This window comes from Watersipora subatra, chromosome 10 (genome assembly GCF_963576615.1).
Source record: "Watersipora subatra chromosome 10, tzWatSuba1.1, whole genome shotgun sequence".
Lineage (NCBI taxonomy): Eukaryota > Metazoa > Bryozoa > Gymnolaemata > Cheilostomatida > Watersiporidae > Watersipora > Watersipora subatra.
Window position 1 is genome coordinate 2,836,385 of NC_088717.1, and position 27,955 is coordinate 2,864,339.

Genomic DNA, 27,955 nt, shown 5'->3' on the forward strand with positions numbered 1-27,955 from the left:
TCGCTGTAGAATATCACTTCATTCCAAGCCATAGAGACAAACATCAACTTCTAGTAGTTCTTAGGCATCTTTATTATCATCATCAGAGGCAAAATATTTTTGTTAACGACTTTTATAAAGGTTTGCAGAAGATTAAGTTTTATCAAACACCCGCTTGGCCATGTCCCATCTAAAGCGTAAAAGCCTCCGAATGAACTTAAAATAAAATCCGCAAAATTGATCTTGGTTAAAACGCTCAAAAGAAAAAGATGTCTTTTTTCTGAGCGTTTTAACTGTGGTCATGTTTTTCCTATTTTAATTTAAAAACGTCTCGGCAGTCACATCACTTAAAACAAAACAAATCTCAAAAAATGACAAGTTATTGAAGAGGTGTCAGTGGTGAATTCAAACCTTTTCAGAGCCATGCTGCTTGTGTAGTACTGCGAGTGTCAGTGTGTCTTATTTTCTTTCAACACACGGTGCTCGCTGCATTGATTGATGTCCCCAGCAAACGATAGCGCTACTAATGCATGTGCATTGACATCAAATTCCTATCATTATAAATCATTCTTAATGGGAAAATAATCATAATTAGTTGCAAAATAATAACGTAATAAAATTTTGGCATTCAAATTATTTTGTTGGTTTATATTTTAACGATGCTATGGTGGTCGTTAAAAACGTTAAGATAAATGTCGTTATAAAATTCCATTCTACTGTATCAACGAACAAAGCTATTTAGTTTCGCTTTTTCGCTAGTTTGTTATGATAGTTTAGTTTCGCACATGAAACTTTCGCGAGAGAATGACACCGCGAAAACGCGAAAGTTAGATGCCGTGAATACATAAGTGTCCTAGGGTATATATATATATATATATATATATATATGTATATACTAATAAATTATTTGAAAGCAATACTTATCTTTTTTTTCCAGCTACTGTCAAAAAAAAAAAAAAAAAAAAAAAAAAAAAAAAAAAAAAAAAAAAAAAAAAAAAAGATAAGTATTGCTTTCAAATAATTTATTAGTATATAGCTGCTCCAATATATTTGTTGAGCACTCTAATTTTAGTAATACTAGCCCATAATTCTTAGGAATTTATAGTTTATATATATGTATATATATATATGTATATATATATATGTATATATATATATATACATATATAGCTCTGCAAGCAAGCGATGAGAGCACTACAGGTACGTAAAATATATATATTTTACGTATCTGTAGTGCTCTCATCACTTGCTTGCAGAAAAAATATAGAAGACCTATATTATATATATATTGTATATAGAATATATATTATATATATATTATATATATATATTCATGCTATATATTTAGTTATTTAGTTTATTTATCATGTTAGTTTATTTTTGCGTGCACTATATGTCTAATTAAGTTCATGCTATATATACATATACTAACCAAATTTCCGCCGTTACATTGCTAATAGAATAATTACCTGATGAATTTGAGTAACTTACCTGGAAAACTAGATCTTTACTAAAATCTTTAACAACCCAATACCTGCATTTGAGTCAGCTGAACAACAGTTACATGTCGCGGTCAACAGTACTAGTTATGTAACCAATTTAATGACTATTTGTCCATCGAATCCATTGCATGTGGTATAGTTGAAGGCTAAAGTTTGGTGCTTCTGGACTAGAAGGTCTTGAGATCAAGTTCAGTGCTGTTCGAATTTTTCTTTGCTAGATTCGAATAGCTAAAACAAGACACAAGTCTAACACGATGACAAACACTGAGATGTGTATATAGATATAAATATATAGATGAATGTGGCTCCAGTTATTATTCACGTCTTAGAGTATAGACCTACATTCCAACTCATGTGCAAGATCTTATACTAAAATTATTCTTGCTACTTAAACTCAGTGTTTCCCAATACAACAGCCAAGAGAACAACCATAATATCTCTCACTTGTGCTAGTTTTTGTTCAATTTCCACGAAACTTCTTAGATTGTAGGCTCCTAGGTTTTGAGGCTCTCCAGTTTCTACGTGATTGTTTAGGTTACAAGTATATCGAGAAATAACAGAAATTTGAACAGTTACCATGGCTGTGAGGTGATATGACTAAATAAAGCTATTCTTTCTAGTAGGAATTAGTTAACTGTGAGTTGCTTGCTATTAAAAAATTTATGATGTTACTTCATACAACGTGGATTAGAATATTTTCACATAGCCTTAGCTCTATGTGAAAGATGATAAAAACTATAATTTGATATTTTTCACTTGCCAATAATCAGGTTGAACTTTTAATACATGTACTATGAGAAAAATCCTATTTTGATATATGGTCTCTAATCCAATGTTAGTCAGCTCGAATCAGATCAAATCAGATCATTTCAGTTCAAGTCAGATCAAGTCAATGCAAACAAAATCAAATCGGTTTTTAGGGATTTTAAATGCTGTAAAGCCTCGACATATAATTAAATGCCACCTCTATTTGAACAGCACCTCTAATAAAACGCCACTATAAGAAAAAGGTTGAAATTATTTCCTATGGCGTTCGAATAGAGGTTTTACATTATATATATATATAAATGAACAAACATATATATACATATATATATATATATATATATAAATTGTTTCCTCACCCCGGTTAACCTGTATGGGTGGTAGTTTCTGCTCTAACTCGGGTCTCCTACCAGAGACCTGGTAGTTTGAGCACTCGTCTCAAGATCTTAGCTGTTCCCAATAGCGCACTTTTCTGCAACTCACCTGAGTTGATTGCTGTTGGTATTTGGGCAAGACACATTTTATGCGCCAGTGTTATTGCGCCCAGTGCCCCAATGACTATTGGGATTACAGTTGTTCTTACATCTCAGCATTTTTCAATCTCTTCTCCAAGAGGGAGATATTTCTCTACCTTTTCTGTTTTTTGGTTGCTATATTGTAGTCATTGGGTACTGCTATATCTATTATAGTACCTCTCTTGTTCTCCTTGTCCACCACCACTATATCTGGTTGGTTTGCCAGGACATGCTTGTCAGTCCGGATGTAGAAGTTGCAGAGGATCTTAGCGCGGTCATTTTCATTTACCATACCAGGAGCTTCCCATCAGTGTTGTGGTTTATTAAGGGCATACTCGTCACATAGACTTCTATGCACAACACCTGCGACATGATTATGCCGCTCAGTGTATGCATTTCCTGCATGCTGCTTGCATCCACTGATGATGTTTTGGATGGTCTCAAGTGCATCTTTGCACAGTCTGCATCTAGGATCGTCTCTAGTGTGATAGATTTTGGTTTGGAGTTGCCTTGTTGGGAGCACTTGCTCCGGGGCTGCCATGATCAGCAACTCTGTATTGGCCATTAGGTTTCGTATTGGCTATCGGTTTACTGGCTATTAGGCCACGTATATGTCTGGTGAAGATTGCCAACCTTAGATATTTGTTGGTGCACCATGAAGAGCATTAGGCATTAAGCACCATGAAAAGGTTTTGTGTGCCAGTCATTTTCTTCATCATCAGGGAGAAGGTCCATTGTAAAAGCAGCCGATTGAAATTCAGCTAGCAACTTATCTGAAGTGGTCATGGAGGCTGCATAGGCTTTGATGCTTTGCTCCTCTGCTTTCACTGTCTGCTGTACATTTTTGAGTCTCCTACCGCCATCTTTCCTATCGAGATACAATCTAGTAGTATCATATTTTGGGTGGAGTGCTCCATGCATGGGCAGCAGTTTACTAGTTGCTATATCTGTTTCTTTGATGGCTTCCTCAGTCCACTTTATTATGCTTGCTAGATATCTTATTGCTGGCAGTGCATAGGTATTTATCGCCATGACTTGGTTCTTGGCATTGAGTTGGCTCCGTAGGACCTGCTGAAGGCGTTTCTTGTATTCGGTAATGGCTTTGTGACGTACCTCGGCTTCGTGGTTGATGTTGCTTTGCATTATCTCCAAGTACTTGTACCCTTCTTCTATATATTTGATAGTACCATTTGGCATTCTTAGGCCATCTGTGAGCATAGAATGGGTTTTCTTAAGAATTAGCCTTCTACATTTCTCAATACCGAAGGTCATTCCGATGTCCTTGCTGTATACCTGAGTGAGGTGTATTAGCGAATCAATGTCCCTTTTTTGTTAGCGTACAGCTTGATGTCATCCATGTAGAAGAGGTGATTTATCTTGATGCCACTCTTAAACTGGTACCCATATTGAGCCTTCTCCAGGATATTGCTTAGAGGGTTTAGGCATATGCAGAAGTGCAGCGGTGATAAGGAGTCACCTTGATAGATTCCTCGCTTAATTTTTACACTCGCCAGCTTGTTGCCATTAGCCTCCAGTTCTGTCTTCCATTTGGTCATTGACATCTTGAGGAATGCCACAAGAGCAGGGTGAACATTGTACATACTGAGGCACTCAAGTATCCAACTATGGGAATATGAGTCATTGGCCTTTTTGTAGTCGATCCAAGCCATGACAAGATAGATGAACAGATAGCGACAGATAGCGACAGATAGCGACAGATAGCGACAGATAGCGACAGATAGCGACAGATAGCGACAGATAGCGACAGATAGCGACAGATAGCGACAGATAGCGCAGTTGGTAAGGTGTCGGGACAGTGATCATTAGGTCCTAGGTTCAAACCCCAACAACTGCACCCTTCTGGTGATCCTTAGACAAGACCTTTGTTTGTATAATGTCTACAACTTATATGGTGAGTGCAATAACCAAAGCCATGCCGGCTCGGACATTGCCTGGTCAAACAAAGTTCGCGCTGCCTGTAGCTGAACCAAGACAAGGCAGTGGAAAATGGGCTACTGGGTCAAATTGGATGAAATGGACTCGGACTGATTATACGGATCTCATGCAGTGCTACTTTATGAGGGAACCTCAAAAGTGGGGCTATATGGGAAGGATGTGTCAACTGTGGATAAACATGCGCCCTGAATTGCCACTAACCGCTAAGCAACTTGTAGCTCAGAGGAGTAACATAATCATTGGCATCTCATATCAGAACTTGAGGTAGATGAAATTAGGGAACAGTTCACCTAAATAACCTCGACCAACAAGGAGTGCATATCAACACACACCGTCACACATACACAATCTTGTGTTGACCCACAAGTTGAAGAAGGCATGCACTTTGACCTTGACCCAAGGGTAAAGGAGCTTGCGGAAAATATCATCAACAAGATGCCAGCTGCTAATGATTATAGAAGCAGGGTACCACTACTGAAAGTTAGCAAAACCATACCCAAGAAGCTGTTAGAAGACATTAACTTGGCACTGGAATCGATCTCAACTGGATCAATCAGTGAGACTCATGCCTTAATCTACAGTAAGGCAGCCGTCATCTTGGAGGAAATGGGTATTAAGACACTGTCAAAAAAGGATTCATTCCATCTTGGCAGCTGAAACTACAAAATAAGATCAAGGACTTGCGCAAGAAAGTTAGTGGGCTCAGTGAGAGATCTAACCACAGTTTGGAGCGTCCAAAAAGGGAAGCCACAATAGAAGCTCGAGAATCTGCCAAACAGCAGCTAGTAGCACTCTCGGCACGACTGAAGCGGTTCACCAAAGAGCCGGATAACAAGAGAATGAACAAAATGTTCATCAATAATCCATCTAAAGTGTATTCTCAGTTCAAAGGCGAACTGCGGAGGCCAATGTCAGATCCTCCCCGATCAAGCTCCTCAAAGTTCTGGAAAGACATCTGGGAGAAAGAACCTACTCATAACAACACTGCAAATTGGCTGAAGAGGCTTAAAGATAGCCACTGTGGCTTAAAGAACACACTGTGGCTCAGCAAGGACCCACCATCAGTGAAGTTGACATCAAGTGCAGAGTGCAGCATACGAAGAACTGGGCAGCACCTGGCCATGACATGATTCAAGCCTTCTGGTTGAAGAAATTGACACCACCTCACACTACAATGGCTAAGCAGATGGAATGCCTAATAGAAGAAGGCGACCATCGGGAATGGCTGACAAAAGGACGAACTGTACTTCTGATAAAAGATCTAAAGCAGGGGCCGATTCCCAAAAACTATCAACCAATAACTTGCTTGTCCACCACCTGGAAACTGCTCTAAGGAATGGTTGCAGACAAACTGGAAGAGCACATGAGTCACTATATGACCAGTGCTCAGAAAGGAATTGGGCGCAACACCCGAGGAGCCAAACATCAGTTACTGGTGGATCGGACGGTCTGAAAGATCCACCAGTAACTTATATGTATATATCTACAGTATATATATCTCTGTGAGAGGTGCGGCACTATTAGCCTTTGTGCAAAGCTCATCACTTTTGTGATTTGAGCACTCTGGTGCCAGCACATTGGCTTTCTTAAAGTCTGTGAAGCAACCTAGTTGTTTCATGGCCGGAAGTCAACTTTCATTGGTAATGGGATTTGTGTCCCTTGCCTAAGCTCTGAGCTGCACGGATGAGGCTTCAATAGCCGAAGCAGTACTGTCTGTAGCATGAGTATATGTTCCCTCACTTCGGTTTGGTTGAGCACTCTGTGAGAGGTGCGGCACTATTAGCCTTTGTGTAAAGCTCATCACTTTTGTGGTTTGAGCACTCTGGTGCCAGCACATTGACTTTCTTAAAGTCTGTGAAGCAACCTAGTTGTTTCATGGCAGGAAGTCAACTCTCATTGGTAATGGAATTTGTGTCCCTTGCCTAAGCTCTGAGCTGCACTGATGAGGCTTCATTAGCCGAAACAGTACTGTCTGTAGCATTAGTATATATATATATATATATATATATATATATATATATATATATATATATATATATATATATATATATATATATATATATATATTGCACAGTCTGCATCTTTGCACAGATGCAGACTGCGCAAAGATGCACCTGAGACCATCCAACACATCATCAGTGGATGCAAGCAGCTAGCATGAAACGCATACACTGAGCGACATAATCATGTCGCAGGTGTTGTGTATAGAAGCCTATGTGATGAGTATGGCCTTAATAAACCACAACACTGGTGGGAAGCTCCTGGTAAGGTCAATGAAAATGACCGCGCTAAGATCCTCTGGGACTTCTACATCCAAACTGACAAGCATGTCCTAGCAAACCAACCAGATATAGTAGTGGTAGACAAGGAGAACAAGAGGGCTACTATAATAGATATAGCAGTACCCAATGACTACAATATAGCCAGCAAAGAAAAAGAAAAGGTAGAGAAATATCTCCCTCTTGGAGAAGAGATTGAAAAATGCTGGAATGTAAGAACAACTGTAATCCCAGTAGTCATTGGGGCACTGGGCGCAATAACACCGGCGCATAAAATGTGGCTTGCCCAAATACCAACAACAATCAACTCAGGTGAGTTGCAGAAAAGTGCGCTATTGGGAACTGCTAAGATCTTGAGGCGAGTGCTCAAACTCCCAGGTCTCTGGTAGTTTGAGTCTCAAGTAATCACTGTGTCAAGTTGAAGCAAACTCGGCAAAAGCCCATACAAGACAATGTGGAGTAAAAAGTATAACTATAATTGGAGAACTAGCCTGCTAGAAAAATGCCATAAGGTAAATAAACACAATAAAAATTTAAGAGCGTGTACATGCATGACTGTCTAACTGGTCATAATATAACAATGAGAGTTCATGTTCAGACCACCATAAGCAGGTGGTTTGAAAGATGCGGTCAGTTTACTCATGTTAATACTGCTCAACTGTCATGTTTGTATAACCAGTAGGCTTTTAGGCTGGTTGCAGAATCTGATATTCCTCAGATCAAAGTGCGATGTACATACTCAGTATCTTGCTTACCCTAGGACCCTTATGTATTCGCGGCATCTAACTTTCGCGTTTTCGTGGTGTCATCCTCTCGCGAAAATTTAATGAGCGAAACTAAACTATCATAACGAACGAGCGAAAACGCGAAGTTAAATAGCTTTGTTCATTGATATTCACAATAAAATCGTCGTATTAGAAATGCAGGCAATTTTCGTCTGTGGTTGGGATCAATGGGAAATTTCTGGTACACTCATTATAGCTAATACACCGACTGAGCATCATGGCAAAGCAAATTAAGATTATATCAGTTTAGTCACCGAATTTGTAAATGATGAGGATGAAAGTCTGGTAGGTGAAGTCATAAAATTGCAGAATAATTATAGTAGTGATGAATTTTATTACCAACCAAAAACAATATCAACCCTCATCAGGTCTAACCACATTATCTCTTCCACTGCCAACCATGTACAAATTAGCTACCGGCCTAGTGCCAGCCATTTTACCGAAATTGCCGATATTGCTTCATGATATGTATACAGTATTTTTTCAAGTTCTACTTTAATTATCTGTATAATCACGAAAATCTAAATTGGCTATTATGTCATCAACAACTAATTACCTGTTTTATGACTCGCGCGGAGTAGTTAATGAACTCACAGAAAAATGTTCGTTTTTAGATTAGCAATTCTCAAACAAAAGTTTAAAATTGCTTCGTTGTTTTAGGCTGATTTTATAGAGAAATCTTCGGACAACACAGTCAATTTCATAAAACACTTAAAGACCGTGGGTTATGTGGTCAACAAATAATAAAATCAGGTTACCAGACAATTGCTGAGAAAGTCCGCAAAATGCGTTTATGGCAGTGGCCCCTAGTAAACGCATAAATCCGTTTATGGCAGCGTAAGGGTTATACAGTTTTGGTTGTGAAGTTGGTTGCTACCTATCTATTTTCTTTTTCTTGGGATTCGAATGTGAAAGTCACAGCGGTAGGAACCTAGACGTCATTGATAGTCTAAAAAACAAATGGCAGCAAGTGATCCATATGAATTGCCGATCTCACCCACACATTTCAACCTGTGGTTTACAAATACGAACTAGTCCCAAATTGAATTTTTTTCTTATTAGCAAACTGGACCTGAGGAATGTAATCTGTTTTTTCCACTGCATTTATTTTCACATCACTATATTTTCGCACTCATCAGAGCCGCGAAATTAAGTTGCAGCGAAATTTTATTCTGTGTGCTACTCACGAAACTAAATACTAGCGAAATATAAGTGTCATAGGGTAGCTTCAATTGGGTATAAAGAACCCAAAGGGAACAAACTGTTACTAGAAGCAGTGGATTACTGGTTGAGAACTAACAAAAGGAAACTAATATAAAAAGAGAATGTTCGATCTGAGAATACTGAAGAGGTCAATTATTTACTCTCATCATTGAAATATTTTTTCTCTAAAAACTAGAAGTTGTGTTTATTTAACCTAGTTCAGGTTTTCAGTCTATGTTTTACCAAACTCAGATACCTGGATTACTAGCCGGTACACTACCAACTGAGCTACTCAACCACCTTGCCATATTGAGGAATAATTGTACAGTTATTTATTACACTTGACAATCTCTCATGGCACACAGGACTACCAGCATACTAGCACTTATAGATTTATCAGGTAAGGCAGTTTTATAACAGAACAAGTACTGAGACCTGTGTACTAGTAGGAAAAATACTAACTAACATGTTGAAATACATATTAGTAAACACGGAGCTAGAAAGTCTAACCTAGTTGGATGGAAATAAAAACAAACCATACATTGCTGTGGCAGAAAATTAGACCACTGCTAAAATTGAGAGGTGATGTGACTACGGACGGACGATACTTAATGTCAGTGGTTGGACAGCTATTAGAGCCTTAGTTAGTTGTGGGATTCTTCGACTAATATCAGCAGGCTCAAGTGGTGCTTGGTTGGTGGAGCTATGAAGTTGCTTCAGGAAATGTTGTTAGTAGTTATTGTCTTTGCAAATAATCTAAAATATTATGTTTTAATATGGCTTATATGCAGCGATTGTCCACTGATTTTATTGTCCACTGTCAGCAGACAATAAAATCAGTGACGAGATTGGTTAAAAGGGAGATTTACTCTAAAGTTAGAGCATGAGGAATACAGAAGGGAAATCACTATCTGTTCCTTCAACTTTTAAAACCAAGTACTATATACAGGTATTGGATTATTCATTTAAATAAGACTTAAAATTTATTTGAAATTTTATCTTAGTGAATATTTAGTGAAATAATAAGTGACTATAAGTTTGATGACCTAGGTGAAGTTGTCTGCCATTTTTACGTCTAGATTAGTAGAGAAGATAATTCCTAAGTTAGTGTTGGGCAAGCACGTTATTGGTCGATAGTTTTTGGGAATCGGCCCCTGCTTTGGATCTTTTATCAGAAGTACAGTTCGTCCTCTGGACAGCCATTCTAGATGGTCACCTTGTTCTATTAGGCATTCCATCTGCTTAACCATTCTGTGTTTGGTTATTAGTAATGCACAGCTGTTCATGATAGACTAGTGGCAAAATCCTAGTTTTCTAACAAATTAATCTAAAAGAATGGAGAAGACGAGTCTTGGCCTGTGTTTAGTTATTAGTAATACACAGTTTTTGAAGACATACTTCGAAGTGAAATATTATTTTTCCGAACATAAGTATCTATATGAACAATGGGTATATGCATCCTTGTATGGTGTTGCCGATTACAATGTAAGACTCGGTGTCAGTGATTTTGAGGCGAGGCTGGCTGTGTGCCGAACATATAGAATTATGGAGAGGACAATTTCTAACCTGTGTTTACTTAGCAATAATAGGCAATCGGTTATTCATGATATACTCAGGTGTATTCGTATTTCCTAGTTTCCTAAATTTGAACTTAGAGAGAAGACAACTCCTTCTCTATGTTAGGTTGTAGTAACCCATGGTTATTCATGAAGTACTCCGAGTTTATTTTTTGCACTTTAACCTCAACTTATTGAAAATGTTATAAATCCAAATTCTCTTAATAACTAGTATCTGGTTTGACTAGTTATCATGCTCTGCTTCATTGAACTACAAGTTGACTAAATGTTTTATTTCTATAACCTGCAGAGTTGCCTTGTTGAATGTTGTCAATGGCTGAAGTTAAAATCTTGAAAATCCACGAAAGGAAAGATTTCTGTACTGCAAAATTAGAGGATAGTTTTGATTTGAGAAGTCTTCAACATGATAGCACAATAGATAGACCAGCTGGTTCATAAATTAAAAAAATTTGATCTTAATCTTTTTAATCTACGCACATGAAGATCTAAGGCAAAGAGAGTTATCAATTGATTAAACATACATGTGCATAAATTGGATGTTTCAAGCACGGAGTGATTGAACCGGCGAGTGAATGATGAGTTGTTTATGTAAAGATACTATTGTATAGGAACAATATATGCCATGATTATTGAAAATCAATATTACAGGTTAGTTATCAAAGCAAAAGGTTTCACTGAATACAGATACTTGGTGGACTTCAATAAAAGGGTTATTTTATGAAGATCTGTGGAGAACTAGCAAAAAGAAGTAAGTAATTTCTTGTTGGGTTGTTGGTGCAATATAGTCACAAGAAGACCTTCACCTCGATGAAATGTGATTGAACCAATGTGTTTGACACCTCCACCTGCTATTACCTTTCAACAGAGTCTATAGTGATTACAAACTCATCCAAATTGGACACAGTGTCTACTGTGGACAAAATTAGAAAAACTTTAAAATAACCTTTTAATACCAGGTTTGATAGACTTTGTTTGATTGGGTATTAAAGTAGCTATAAGTTAGAGACCTGGGTTGTAATTGGTGGTGATTTAACTAGACGAATATTAGAAACAAATCCACTTCATAGCGATTTGAGTAAATTTTCACTTGGTCTGATCAAATTAAAAGGCAATTTGGGGCTCGAGTTGAAAAAATAAACTGATCTGGGAAATAAATAACCTGATAATATATATGCCAATAAAGTAATATATATATATATATATATATATATATATAAATCTCAAAGTTAGTCTGATGTTCATCTGTCCAGCAAAAGCTGATAAATTTTTGGTAACAGAAAATCCCCTTTATCCTGGATTAGAACTCACAACATTCAAATGGCCAGACTATTAAATTGTGTGCACAACCACGAGACTAAGCTGATCTTATCACATCCATTGCTATTATACTGTATACCCTTTCCGAGATTGCGCAAGGTAAATCTGAATTTTTTAGTATTAATTAATACAGTGTGCTCTCGGGTCACGATGCCCTTGTTATAAGATTTTTTCCAGTGTAGCTACGACAAGGACGATTTATTTTCACTTTTTACGCCATAGGATATAAACAATAAGTACTTTTAAAATTAAAAGTTGCATATATATAAAAATACAAAAATATATATACGTATTTATATTTTTGACATAAGCGCAGTGTCCATCTGCCTGTACGACACCACGCTAAGAAAATAATTTTCACGTATGGAAATTGAACTGAAGTACTCGGGTATACAGGGTTGTGTTGTTTGAGGTGATGTTATTGCCAGGACGTTTTTCAGATTGACATTGGCAAAACTTGATCGTTGTTGAAATGCTCAAAAGAAAAGACTTTTTTTTTTGGGTTTTACCCACGATCAATTTTGCCGTTTTTTCTTGAAGTTTATGCAGATTACCTTACTTTACCTGGGATTCGTTAAGAGCAACACTCCGAGGCAGTTCAATTAGAAATTTTACGAGGTTTTACGGTACATTCTATATCACTCACGCTTTTTTAATAGATACTTATTGAATGTACATACGTATTCTGTGTTTAGGTCAAACGATGAATAGTTTTTTGTAGCTCAGACAACGTATACGTTTAATTACAACATTTTTTAAGACGTTTTAAACATTCAACATTCCGACGTTGATTCAACACGGAATCAAGGTCGGAAAACTATTCATCACGGGCTAGCCGAGTCACGCACTCAAGGATTTTCGCCACGCACATACAAAACCATAGAGTTATCTCCCCCTAAAGTGATAACAATACGAGCGTTTCCGGTGCCTACAAGGAGCGTTTAAGCCACGCCTCTTTTTTGTGCTAGTCAGTCGTAGTGATTGACTAGATCAATAACATCAGCCATGAGAAGGGTTAAACAAGGAGCATGAATTTCCCAGTTAAGATAGTAATTAATGCTCATATTAAAAAATGATGATTATAGTTTATTACTCTAATATATGCTTATTATTTAAAGCAATTCAATTCCTACCAGGATCACTAAACATATTATGGAAATGTTTACATTTTCATATCCATTTCCATCAATGATATACAGCCCCCACAGCCCCATACAGCAATGGTATACAGCCAATGATATACAGCCCCCTGTATATCACTGTTTCCATAAACATAAATATTTCCATAATTTTAGGGAAATGAATATGGAACTTTTATTTTAGAAATATGGAAATGTTATTGAAATGGAAATAATATGGAAATGTTATTGAAATGGAATTAATATGGAAATGTTATGGAAATGGAAATAATATAGAATTGAAGTAGGGAGATGTTATAAAAATGGAAATGAATTAAGGAAATGATATAGAAACACTATGGAAAAGAAGAAGGGAAATGTTATGGAAATAGAAATAATATGGAAATGAATTATGGAAATGGAATTAATATGGAAATGAATTATGGAAATTTTATGAAATAAAAATAATATGGAAATAAATTATGAAAATGTTATGGAAATGGAAATTGTGACATACACGTAATCCCTAATACCTGCATGACTTGCAAAGGCACTGAATAGATAGTGTTAAGTAAATGAGTTAATGCAATCAGTTACTCATAGATAAGATAGATAGTCATACTGGGGTTGTATTACATTAGTGTGATGGGAAGCTAGTCGACTGCCATCAACTATGAGCTGTGCTACCCGAGTTGCTCGAGTAATAAAAAAGTCTTTGGACAGAAAATTTATTTTTATATAACATTTACCATTCTAACATTTAAACTTCATATAATGAGAAAATATTTTTAAGCAGTTCAAATGAATTAATAGGAAAAAGAAAACAACTGTAAAGGTTTTCAAGCTTTTTCAAAAAACTACAACTTTTAAATTTCATATCATGAAAGAAGTGTTTTGTTGAAATAAATTAGAAAAAAAAGCTGTAATTGTGTTTAAATGTGAAATAATTAGCCAGTAATGGCTAAATATAATCTGTTTAGCTATGATTACAATAAAAAATTATTTAATAAATAAAGTAATAAAAAAGTCTATTTTATTTTTAAATAATTAAAATTTAGTATAATTAAGTATAATTAATTTTTATCTAACATATAACAACATTTGCCACTCTTTCAAGATCTTTGCTTGCTTACATCAAGCAACGATGTCCACTAACTAGTGGACATCTTTGCTTCAAGCTAGTCTATGTATTTGATTGTTATGTATTGAAATCTAATATTACATGCAAGGGCTGTTTGTGGACTGTGGGTCAATGAATCACTCTATCACCATACAATGACAATACTTTCAGTTGATGGCAGTTGATTAGCTTTCCATCACACTAATGTTATACAAACCCAGTATGACTATCTATCTTATCTATGAGTAACCAATGATATACAGCCCCCCATGTGTGGAGGCTGTATATCATTGGAGTAACTGATTGCATTAACTCACTTACTTAATACTATCTATTCAGTGCCTTTGCAAGCATGTAGGTATTAAATTGCTTTAAATAATAAGCATATATTAGAGTAATAAACTATAATCATCATTTCTTTAATATGAGCAATAATTACTATCTTAACTGTGGAAATTCATGATCATTCTCATGGCTGATGTTATCGTTCTGTCAATTACTACGATTTACTAGCACAAAAAAGGGGCACGGCCTAAACGCTCCTTGTTGGCACCGGAAACGCTCGTGTTGATGAATGCGCAGTTATCACTCTAGGGGGAGATTACTCTATGTACAAAACAACATGCGATTTTTGTTTTGTATGTGCGTGGCGAAAATTTTTGCACGCGTGACCCGGCAAGCCCGTGCTATTCATCGTATCGCAGTATAAATCAAATTTCACCAAACTTTTAGAAAAGTCGTTGACAAAAATATTTTGCCGATGGAGGTAATAACGACGCTTATGAATTACGAAAAGATGAAGTTTACCTCTATGGCTTTGAATAAAGTGATTTTCTAAAGCGAAAACAACCGTTTCGGTAGCTGTTGGGCAAAAAAACAGTTCGAATTAACAGTGTTGAGTTCGAGTTATCTATAGCAATTTATCATTACGTGGGAACGGACCAAAGGAAATGTTCGAATTAACCATGTGTTCGAGCTATCCATGGACAAGTTATCCATGTTTGACTGTATAACTCTATTATACTCCATTTATAACTCTATTGTACTACAGCATATATAACTTTATTGTATTTCATATATAACTCAATTATACTCCATATATAACTCTATTGTACTACAGTATTTATAACTTTATTGTATTTCATATATAACTCTATTATACTCCATTTATAACTCTATTTTGTTCCATATAACTCTAATGTCATACACACATCTTACTCCATATCTACATTGTTGAACAATACACAGGAGACTCACATACATCATATTATTTCCAGGTGTATTATGGTACATCTTATTAAATTCTGTACAGCTGGTAACAATAACAGTGTTTACCAAAGACCCACGAGTTTTGGTCGTTTATAGGTTAGTTTTGTTGTTTTTATTAGAAAATAATGACAGCATTTTTCACTTTTATATTGTTTTTCTATTGATAAGAGTGGAATGTATAACATGATTTAAACTTTATGACTTGACAGAAACAAAAGAAAATGAGACTCCAGACTGCGCTGCTCTGGGGGGCTTTCTTCAGTTATAATCTTAGATCTGCAAACGCTGGTCTGTTCACAGCAGTGTTTGAAAGTCTCAAGGATTTCTTCGGTAGGGCAGCAACACCTGTAGAGCAATGTCGAGAACCATGGATAAAAACAGAGCTCCCAAGTAAGTGTTCAAAATTTCAGTTAAGTTTGCTGAATAATATTTATATTTCATCGCTACTCAGAAGAACTTTAGATAGGAATTGGTAAGAGCAGCCAGCTCAGAGGTGTATAATGTATGGGTCCATGCATATTATCAGTAGAAGTGGTTTGAGTCAGATAAGGACCATTGGTGGTTCTAGGTAGGGCATCCAACGGCGATTACTCTTGTGTCCAATGAGCAATTGGTCACAACAAATCATACACCAGGAAGGATACTGTGTAGTAGTGGCATCTGATGGGAAAATCCAATAGAAGAAAATATGGTTAAAATAACAACATAATAAATAGAATCTTGAATATTGTAACACTGTTGAATTCTTGTTTTGAATAACCTCGCTTAGTAAAATAAAATAGTGTGCTAAATGTCAAGGATTGAGCACATGCATTTGATCTGAAGTTCGGATTTAAATTAAAAGCCTTTATACTCTTCTGCATTATTTGTTTGATAGAAAACCAAAATGCAAAGTATCTGTTAAAATGATAACATTATTATGTAAAATGATGACTTGGCAATATAATTTTAACATCTTTTTAACATTTTGATCAGATAGAATTTTTAACACATGTTCCACGAGCTCAATTCTATTTTGATGTTTAGTCTCAATCTCGATGTTAAAAAGATCAAATCAGATTTAATCAGATCAGATCAAATCAGCTATCTTACATATTGTAAAACCTCTGCATATATTGATACACCCCTTTTATTTAAAAGTCACCTCCAAAAATGCCATTATAGAAGCAGGGTTGAAAAAGGCAGAGCCACCCTTTAATTGAACATCACCTCTATTTGCCTGCCATTTTGACATCCTTCGATTTTTACAAACCCATAAAAGCAAGTGATCTGTAGAAAAGTGTTCACAAAATTACACTAGTAATGACTCAGTTACTTCAATAACAATTTATTATTTTGTTGTTGCTATAGTGGTTGCCATGATTTTATTGTTGGTGTACCTAAAAAGATTGATCATCAAAATCATCAGAACTGTACTCTGATTCGAAGCCACTAAGATCTGAATCACATTCATTGTTTTTCGATTCTTTCATTATGTGATTTACAATCTGACCTGTAGACTTTAAAGCGTTTTGATGAACGATGAAAATACTCTTTATGAACACCTCATGATGTAATAGCATCCATTGTTATAGCGTAATCCAACTTTAAAACGTTAAAAATGTCTTTAAAAATTTAATGTACGTTATGTAGCTCCAAAGCTTTATGGCTTTTTTCCTAAAACTTTGAAAAAACCACCATTGAGTACCATGCTAATATTTTATAATCAAAGTAGTACCTTGTTTAACCTGGTTTGATAGTTCGACATATATAAAAACGGTTTTGCAGAAGTGCTGAGGCCGATGACATTAAATCCGATCCGCCTGGAAGGAGAGTGTAAAATATAGGCGACATTGGCATCACTTCGCCAATAAAATAGTCAAATTTATTTTCTCAAAAATCTCACAAGCTAGCTGAAAAATACATCGGCACCCTTCATTTGATTTTCAACTCTAATAAAGCGCCACTATAAGAAAAGGGTCAAAAATAGAGCCCGTAGCATTCAAATAGAGATTTTACGGTATGTATATGTGTGTATATATGTATGTTTTACGTATCTGAAGTGCTCTCATTGCTTGCTTGCAAAGCTATAAAATATAAAAGACCTACTTGCCAATAGAGCTGACCTACTTACCAATAGATAGCTGGTCTACTTGCTAATAGAGTTGACCTGCTTGCCAATAGAACTGGCCTAATTGCCAATAGAGCTGACCTACTTGCTAATAGATCTGACCTATATGCCATTGCTTTACATTCTTCAGATCTGAGAGCAGACTTAGAAGCAAAAGTTTATGGACAACATTTAGTGATAGACTCAGTTGTAAAGACAGTACGAGTTCACTTACGCCGTTCCCCTCAGAAGGCACTAGCACTGTCTTTTCAAGGCTGGACAGGCACAGGAAAAAACTTGGTGGCATCCATAATCGCCCAGAATTTATATGACAGAGGAATGAGAAGTGAATATGTTCATGTGCTCACTGCTTACAAACATTTTAAACAACATGAAGAAGAATGGGTTGTTTATTACAAGGTGAGATTCTGTATCAGTGAGTTTGAGATGAGGATGCTTCTGTGAAGAACATATTCTAAATGAATGCATTGCTCACTCAACATACATCTCTCATCATTGTAAACTTGCTTAAGTTCTGTAATAAGTATAGATAATAGTGGGTCATTACAGACTTGACACTGCTTTAATTCCAATCTGTCTGAAATTGCTTTAACAGGATCAAATTCAACAATGGGTAGAGGGAAATGTCTCCTCGTGCCCTCGTCAGCTTTTTATCTTTGATGAAGTGGAGGACATGCCAGATGGATTATTGGATGCACTAAAACCATTCCTTGATCACTATGAGTCTGTTCAAGGCACCGATTACAGATCATCAATATTTTTGTTCCTTGGGTATGTCTCTTCATTTGTTTTCTGTGTTACAGTGGTTGGATGACATACCTTTTTATATTTTGATGTGAATAAAATATGATATAAATAATACTAATACTAAATATGATGAGCCTGTGAAGTTTTGATCTGATCAGGGAAATGGAATCAATGGCTTTCTTAGTTAGAGCTGAAACGAGACCAAGAAATGCAGGGTTGGGCCAGACTCAGGCTCAGCAATGAGGGCCAATATCGAGTCGGGCCGTGTCAGCACGCGTGATTTTTCATTCATTTAAGGTTAAGAGATAGCTCTATTGCAGCCTAATGTTGTGACACCAATAACCTAAGATAAAAGAACCCATCATCACACCAATCATTATATTTTGTAGCCTGGTTTATGTGAAAACTCTGTGAAACTAAGAGGCTGCCAGTCTACTATGATCATCTTGATGATATTCTTTGTAATAATTATCGCCCGTGGGCGGCTTGCTGACGATTTTGATTTTTCATTCATAAAAAGCAGATAAAGTTGGTTGTTTACCTCTTTATCAATCTTCTGTTCTTTGCTAGATTGAAGGATCTTAGATGCGCTTTCAAGTTTCTAACAATGCCTTCGTTGTAAATGCCTCAATAGTATTGTGGTGGACCCTTCTTTGTGGCTTAACTTTCTGTTGCACATTGTACAAATAATTTGGTCTTTCCCTTTCATGATTGGCCTTTTCATGAACTCCAAGACCACCAACATGTTGATTACTTCATGCCGAAAAACGTTGTGAAACCCATAGTCTAAAGACGATTGTCGCAGACGTAAAAATATAGTCTTGACTCATCTTTTTTATTTTGCCTGGTCCTTCCGCGCTAAGGCTAAGCAAGACTCTATTTCAATCGCACTTAAACAGCGATATACAATTGCTCTCGTTTAGCCATAAACCTATCCGTGTCTTTGTATAGGAAGACTCGAGGGTCAGGTGGTCCAATCTGGGCACCTCTGACCCAATGGGTCAAGACCGGACGAGTTACCCGGGCTAGCTCTAGTTACAGTGGTTGGGTTACATACCTTATTATATTTTCTTAAACATCTTTGTTTACTAGCTGTCAAACACTTCTTGTGATGTCATTTAGCCTGTTTTCCAAATAGTCGTGATTCTTATTAGGAATCTTGGAGGAAAGGTGCTGTATAAAGCGGCACACAATCATCACCAATCTGGGGGAAAACGAAATGACTTAGAAGTAAAAGATATGGAAAAAATGTTACGAACGAAAGCATATAACAGCAAGGGTAAGTTTGCAGAGAATATTAAGGAATATTTTACAAAAGTGAGAATCGTTCAACTCTGGGCTAGCTTATTCTAAAGTTTGATATTTGTTACCTGTAAATGAGCAAGAGAGAAGAACAACTTATATTAAATAGTTTAAAATGATAAACTGGCATTGATATCTGCTGAAATATACAGTAGACACCCCTATAACATATACCTCTTAAAACAAAATATAACGTATAATATTTATGTAAAGTTTTTACTTCCTGCTAAGTGAAAAATTTCATATAATGTAAAGAGTCAATTCTTGCGAGTTTTAAACTTTGGTTTTAACGTTAAGTTATCTCGCCGCACTTGCGGAAGAAAAACCACTGTGCGTATAAAATTATATATAACTTTTGCGACGTTCTAGTTCATTGTAGTAGATATATAGATAGATAGACGACGGCCAGGTAGAACCGCTTTTTATAAAAAAATATTTTAGTGTTTTGTCTTATATAATTATTATACGTATGTAATAAATATTTGTTATCAGTTTTACTTTGCAGAATAGACTTTGTTGCATAGAAAAATAAGAAAATCGTTGTAAATGAGCGTGGAAATCGTGCAGTCCCTATATCAACTTGTAAATTTACTACAATCATTAATTATCTATAAAACCAGTGAGATTGATCATGAAAAAATTTGTCGACACAAGCCAATAGTACTGCAGTTACGGTACAGCCTACAAATTAAAAGAGTTAAGTCAAGTTTTTCCTTTTGTATGACCAAAGGGGTGAGTTTGTAAAGATCTTGGAACAAATTAGGCAATTTACGTGTATTTTACTGTTCATATAACGTAAATTACCTATAACATAAACATTTCTGGAATGGATTGTTTACGTTATAGTAGCAGCTACTATATAAAGATTATAATTAGCTGATGTCACATGACTTTCCCCAATAACTGTCCTACATACTCATACTTGGTTCAACCAAACAAGACTTAGTGTGCTTTAGTTCTATGATTACCTTCCGTATTGTCGTTATGTCCTCCTTGTTGTTTTCTTATTCAGTAGTTCAAATACACCTGAACAAGTTGCTAGACGTACAGTAATACTTCAACTTACGAGTGCTCCAACGTACGAGAAACTTGAGATACGAGCCAGCTTTTAAGCAAGTTTTAGCACTAACATACGAGCCATGTTTAAGATACGAGCACGGGAGTCAGCTGCCAAGTATGCTGGAGGTGTTTTATGAGACCAACCTGAACAAAATGTTAGACTTTCTGAAATGCTGAAGACTTTGATAACAATTGCACGTAAATCCTAAAGTTTAACAGATTATGGGCACCGACACCATGGGCTCTTAAAACTTGATTGTGCCACTCAATGGAGTGAACTGTGCAACATGAAAGACACAGTGCGGAATGATGTTTGGTAAGAATGAGACATGGGCATAGTCGACGGCAAGGAGAAACCTCCTGATAAAGTCTCTGAGGCAAAGAAGTACTCGTAGTTTGTAGTCAGACAGAAAAAGGCATTAAGAACCATCGCACTTTCTGTCGACCTTTCACTTCTATATCTAAATGGTGATTCATAAAGCTAACCAAGCTGAAACCCTTGATACATAATGCTAACAAAGCTGAAACCCTTCATACATAGAGCTAACCGAGCTGAAACTTATCATACATAGAGCTAATCAAGCTGAGACATTTCATACATAGAGCTAACTACATGTAACCTGAAACTCTTCATACATAGGGCTAATCGAGCTACAGCAGGCTGGAATGACAGCTCATATGCCACTTATAAAAATGCTTTGTTTGTTGTTAAACATGCATTGATCAGTCAACGTGAGAGAAAAAGTAAATGGATAGTTGATTTAGGGCAACATCTCATACTTTCCCCCAGCAAGCAGCATTTTCAGAGCTGACAACCTGGATACACCTGCAATTATCGCACTTGGAGATGGTTGAGCTCTTGATGCTAAGGGTAGAATCGTTGTTACTTTGACTATGCAACTGTCTACTGGAGGTGTTAAAATGGTTGACACATCCAATATACTGCATGTTCCTGAACTGTTACATAACCTCACGAGTGTAATGAAAGCATTTAAAGTTGGCCTAATCACAAAGCTGTAGGCCATACTAAATATATTAAAAATGCAAGCTGTATATTTTCATTTAAGGTAAAGGATTATGGTATAATTAGTTTATGAAAGTTCCAATTACCGTATATACACTAGGTCATCCACAATAACATAGGTCTTTTGAGTTAATACTGATAATATTTGTAACTTATGAGATTATTTGTTCTTCAAGTCGTTATCATATGAGAAATGTTTCTGTTGTTGTCTACGTTTTATATATAAACTAAGCTTTGACAGATTTGAATATGGGCTTCTTTTGACCTGCCCGAGTAACTAGTTTAAAAATTCCAGTTTGTAGTACCATGATTATTCACTAGATGCAACAAACTAATAACGTCAGATTTCCAAGTGATCCACATCTGTTCACAGGTGGTCTCAAGGTTTCACGTTTAATAAATTCCAACCTCATCAGCCACTACATACCATTCCTCCCACTCGAGAAGAGACATGTTCAACAATGTGCCAATGATGAACTTATGAAGAGAGATGTTGAGTTTAAGAAGAGGGATGGGCTGATAGAGAAAGTAATAAGTCAGCTAACCTTCACACCAGAAGATGTGGAATTGTACTCTACCTCAGGATGTAAGCGAGTAAGCGAGATGTTTGATCTGATTATGGAGGAAGGCTATTACGAACCAAGAGAGAAAGGAAATTATGACAAAAGCGAGTTATAGTTGACATCTGAGACTTTGAACATCTATTCTGCAAGCTAATATACACACACACAAGCTGAATGCCCGCACTTCATGGTAATAAAAGGGTTTCTGCACAAAAGATTGTTTTTATTTAGCATATACAACATTTACTATTCTAACTTTTTAATGAATGTGATTGTTTATTTCTGTGTGTGATCAGCCAATGCTTAATTCAAATATTTTGAAGTTTGAAGCAAAGCTAAAACAGATTGTTGACAAACATTTATTACTTCTTATGCTAGGTATTAGCTCAAGATTTAAAACAGCCTGTACACTTTGGTATCTGATGTAGTTGCCATTCGCTGAGTTTCTTTACCTAATGAATTTGTGTAACTTGAACTAGTCTCAATATATATTTAATAAACCGTTTGCCATTTGTAGTTTTTCTATTTATATATTTGATTTTATATATTTATACAGCATTTTTGAGCTTTTTGACACTTACTTTTGTGATTTTTGCACCACTAGGGAGGTAGACAAATGGCGATTTGCCAATTTTTGAAGGTGATGGGTTTTCCAGTAGATATATCGATCCCTGAAATTTTCTGTCATGTGTACAATATGTAATACAATACAATATGTAATACAATATGTAATATCTAAATACTTTGATTGTTGTTGAACGGAATGCATTAAGGCACATAATTTAATAGCAACTGGCACAAAAATTAGCGATCAAGCGTAGTCAGTAATTGATAGAATAACAAACAAATTATAATGTCATTCCAACAGCACTATGGATGGTCATTCATAAATAGCAAAAAATGGTGATAATTCATGATAACATGTGACAAACTCAATGTTGATCAGCAACAATTAATTCTAATATTGATATCAAACATTCGTGAATAAAAACAAACTTTCTACAATTCTCGTCCGCATCAGCTCAAGAATATTCACCTAGGTAAAAAATAGCATAAACATCAACAATGCTAGTAACTGAGTAAGTCTCGAACACCGATGCATACATGTAGCATACAGATGTGCATAGTGAAAGTTACTTAGGGTTTGTTCATGTATATATATATATATATATATGAAGTTTATTAAAAACTACAGGTTAAAGTCATTACTACTATTAGTTTCATGCAATCGTGTTGCAATCTTCAGGTAGATTGCAACACGATTGCATGAAACTAATAGTAGTAATGATTTTAACCTGTAGTTTTTAATAAACTTCATACACAGCTCTAATTGACTCAATTATTGAGCACTTCACTTTACAGTGTAAACCACATATACTATATATATATATATATATATATATATATATATATATATATATATATATATATATATAGCTATTGTTCTTCACAGAAGCATCCTCACCTCCAACTCACTGATACAAAATCTTACCTTTGAATAGGTAACCCATTCTTGCCCGTGTCGCGTAAAATGTTTGCAGCAGGGAGCACACGAACATATTCTCTTCTCATTCCTCTGTCATATAAGTTCTGTGCAATTATGGATGCCACCAAGTTTTTTCCTGTGCCTGTCCAGCCTTGAAAAGACAGTGCTAGTGCCTTCTGAGGGGAATGGTGTAGGTGAGCCTGTGAGTTTGTAATCACTATGAATTCTTTTGAAAGGTAATAGCAGGTGGAGGTGTCAAACACATTGGTTCAATCACATTTCACAAGTGTGAAAGTCTTGTGACTATGTTGCACCAACAAAAAGTCGCTTACTTCTCTGTGATAGTTCCCCACAAATCTTCACAAAATCACCATTTTATTAAAATTCACCAAGTATCTGTATTCAGTGAAACATTTTACTTTGATAACTAACCTGTATTATTGATTATCAATAATCATAAATTAAAAAGATTTGATCTAATTTTTTTTAATCTACGCACACGGAGATCTAAGGCAAAGAGAGTTATCAATTTATTAAACATACATGTGCATAAATTGGATGTTTCAAGCACCGAGTGATTGGACCGGCGAGTAAATGATAAGTTGTTTTATGTAAAGCTACTATTGTATAGGAACAATACAGGTTTTGTTGCAGGTTTTCAGGTTCTTAAGTTTTTTTTGTAATTGTTTAGGTTACAAGTATGACAAGAAATAACAAATTTGAACAGTTACTATAGCCAAGAAGTGATATGACTGAATAAAGCTGTTCTTTCTAGTAGGGATTAGTTATTTGTGAGCTGCTTGCTATAAAACGAACACTTCTAAAGTACTTTTTTCAAGTTTATGGAGTTATTTCATAAAACGTAAATTAAAGTATTTTTACATAGCCTTAGCTCTATTGGAAATATGTTAAAAAGGCATAATTTAATATTTTTAATTTGCTATTGATCAGGTTAATTCTTTAGTTCATTTTAAACGATAACAATCCTATTTTGATATAGGGTCTCTATTTCGATGTAAGAATGATCAAATTAGATCAAATCAGATCAAATCAGCTCTCAGCTATTTTACATGCTGTAAAACCTCCACAAGTATTTGAATGCCACCTTTAAATAAACGCTACCTCTGAGAAAACGCCACTTTAGAAGAAGGGCCGAAAATTACAATGCCACCCTTTAATTGAACACCACCTCTATTTGACCACCACTATAACATTCTTTAATCTTTACGCACCTATATTAGAAAGAGATCAGTAGAAAATTCACCGCAAAATGGTACCAATAGCAACTCGAATTCATCAATAACGATTAATTATTTTGTTTTTGCTGTAGCGGTTACCATGTCAATATGTAACTATGTACCTGAGAAGACCAATTGACACAATCATTAGAACTACACTTTAAAATCTCTAAAGTTCAAAGTTACTAAAGTCTAAATCTCATTCATTGTTTTCAGATTCATCCATACTGAGGTTTACAGTCTTACTAGATAGCTATAAACCGTTTTGATGAATGCTAGAACACTCTTTATGAACATCGTATGATGTAATGGCAGCCATTATTATAGCATGTAGTAGCTTTAAAAAAACATTAAAAACACTGTGAAAAGTTTAAAAATTCACTGCCCATTTACCAACTCCAAAGCTGAACAGTTTTTTCCTTGAACCTTTGAAAGCGATAATATTGAAATAATTAATAACAGTACTATGCTAATATTTTATAACCAAAGTAGTTCCTTGTTTAACCCGATTTAATGCTTGATGATATATGATGATGATGATGATATATAATAATAAAATGGTTTAGCACAAATGCTGATACCAACAGCATTAATTTCGATCTGCTCGAAGGAGAGAGTAAAAAATATTTGCGGCATTGGCATCGCTTTGCCCATTAAAGGGTTAAAATTATCTTCTCAAAATTTTAAGAGCTAGTTTGATAAATCCAGACTCACACTATATTTGAATTTCACCTCTAATTAAATGGTACTATTAAGAAAGGGTTGAAAAATAGAGCCTCATGGTGTTCAAATAAAGGTTTTACAGTATATATACTTGTACGTACAAGTATTTCATGTATCTGTAGTACTCTCATCGCTTGCTTGCAGAGCTATGAAATATAGCACATCTATACTTGCCAATAGAGCTGACCTACTTGCCAATAGAGCTGATTTACTTGCTAGTAGAGCTGACCTATTTGCCAATAGAACTGACCTACTTGCCAATAGAACCGACCTAATTGCTAATAGAGCTGACCTACTTGCCAATAGAGCTGAACTAGCTAAATATATTACTTTATTGGCAATAATTTTATTTCAAATAGAAGTGTTTTTTAAATTATGCATACAAAAATAGTAAAACAAAATGACAAAAAAAGCGCAACAGCCAGTAAATCGAATGAAGAGTTTGACAAATAGTGTTTAAAATGACTTCTTTTGCTAAGAGAATGAATATTAGGTAGAAGATTGTTGAAGCAGCTTGCTATGATGTTTTCAAAATAATTGGTAGTAGCTGTATGCAATTTGTTCATATCACGTATGTTAAAATGAGTTGAGAACCTAAAATTGTCATGGGAAAAAAGAAGACAAACGATGAAAATTCTTAAAACCTTTAATTGAAGTAAAATAAACATTCAGCATAGGCAGAGTAAGAAGTTACAGAGATTTGGAAAGATCATTCGTTGGAATAAGATAAGCAGGAGTATGTTGATTTGGAATTAAGTCACAAATCACGAAGTGGAGTTATCCGACTTTGAAGCTGCACTAACTGAATTTATAATATTGGTAACGATTTTTGCAACACGTGCATCTGGACCAATCAAAGAGTGATCTGTCTAAATCTGAAGTTAGTTTAGCCAATAGAAGTCTCCAACCCTCAGAAAAACTCCTGAGAACTGTTTCTATGCTAAACAGAACATACTGAAAAATGGCGTCCGATAAAAGTAATCGATTCTTTTTTGCCGATTTTAAAGATAACTCTGACATTTTGAAGACTTTTAATAAGTACTTTAGCATTTCAACTGATGTCAAAAGCGATGAAAGTACATGTAAAGGGAATGACGATGATATTTTCTTAACGATTCTTATAAAAATTATTATAATACTTAAATAACAAAATATTTATTTGATTTTATATGATTATTATAAGATTTAATTACAAGAATAACTATTCGAATTTACAAGATCGGAGTATATAGTGTCAGATGGTGTGCAATATGTTACTGTTAATATTTTTTTAAGGTTTTGTTGGTGATACTACGGCTGTGCCTAAAATCGCGATAGCCCTACTGCCCGCCGTTTTTGATAACAGCAAAATTAAAAGTAGTACAATTTCTGATAGATATATATACAGCTATTTCTATGACAGCCAGCTAAAATCTGCATAGACTTTTAAATTCAGCATAATATTTTGTATATAAATACAGGAATATAGATAGATATCAAAACTTCTTGATATTGGTTGCTATGACGTTTTGAAATGTAAGCAAAATTGTGCATTGGTTTCCGTTTCTCCAACTTTAACACCAGTTTTCTAAGAACTATGTTTTTGAACTAATAGTGACCGCGCATTCAGTTTATTGATCTTAAAATCTGCTGTAATTAAGCTAGAATCAAAATTTATTTTGCAAAATAACTGAGAATTTCCTCCTTCTGCTAGTGTAGATAACTCCAAATCTCACACACCCGACTTAACCATGGTTTCTGAGATCATGAACCAAATGCTCTTTTTCACAATAAAAATAAATTCTTTGCGACATATTTTGAAGCTAGATTATAATAAGTGTGTATACCATAAATAGTATGGCAAAAGATAAACTTATAATAAAACGCAATAACAGATTTTGAGTTCATGTATGGCCTGCAAAACTGGAGCAGAGTCAATGACTTTGTAACCTTATTACAAATAGTTTTGACATGATTACTCCAAGAGAGATGATGATCTGTCACAACAAATCCTAGCAATTTTGTCTCACGTCTACAAGTGATAGATTGACTGTTAAACTTAAGAGTTAACTGTTTCGAAGACTCTCATCAGTATTAAAAAGAAGAAAATGTGATTTTTATAAACCGATTGTCATATGGTTTGAAATACACCAGCTGCTGATAACTTGCATGATAAGATTGCAGTTTGCCTCAAGGCATTGTACATCTTGGTGATGACTCACAAAGACAGTATTATCGGCGTAAGCAAAGCCTCTTGGAATAAGTCTAAGAAGATAATTTATATATATTAAAAATAATACTGCATGGGGAAATAAGGGACCCCTGTAGAACACCAACAA

The 27,955-nt window shown here is 35.4% G+C and overlaps 1 protein-coding gene across 1 annotated transcript; it reads left to right on the plus strand.

The window, feature by feature from the left end:
- The first annotated feature begins 5,891 nt into the window (after positions 1-5,891).
- On the plus strand, positions 5,892-22,305 carry LOC137406223 (torsin-1A-like). The gene is made up of 6 exons (XM_068092757.1): positions 5,892-5,960; positions 15,595-15,775; positions 17,626-17,894; positions 18,091-18,266; positions 19,397-19,521; positions 22,001-22,305. Exons 1-6 carry the CDS (start codon positions 5,892-5,894, stop codon positions 22,303-22,305), a joined length of 1,125 nt encoding a protein of 374 aa, XP_067948858.1.
- The last annotated feature ends 5,650 nt before the right edge of the window (positions 22,306-27,955 follow it).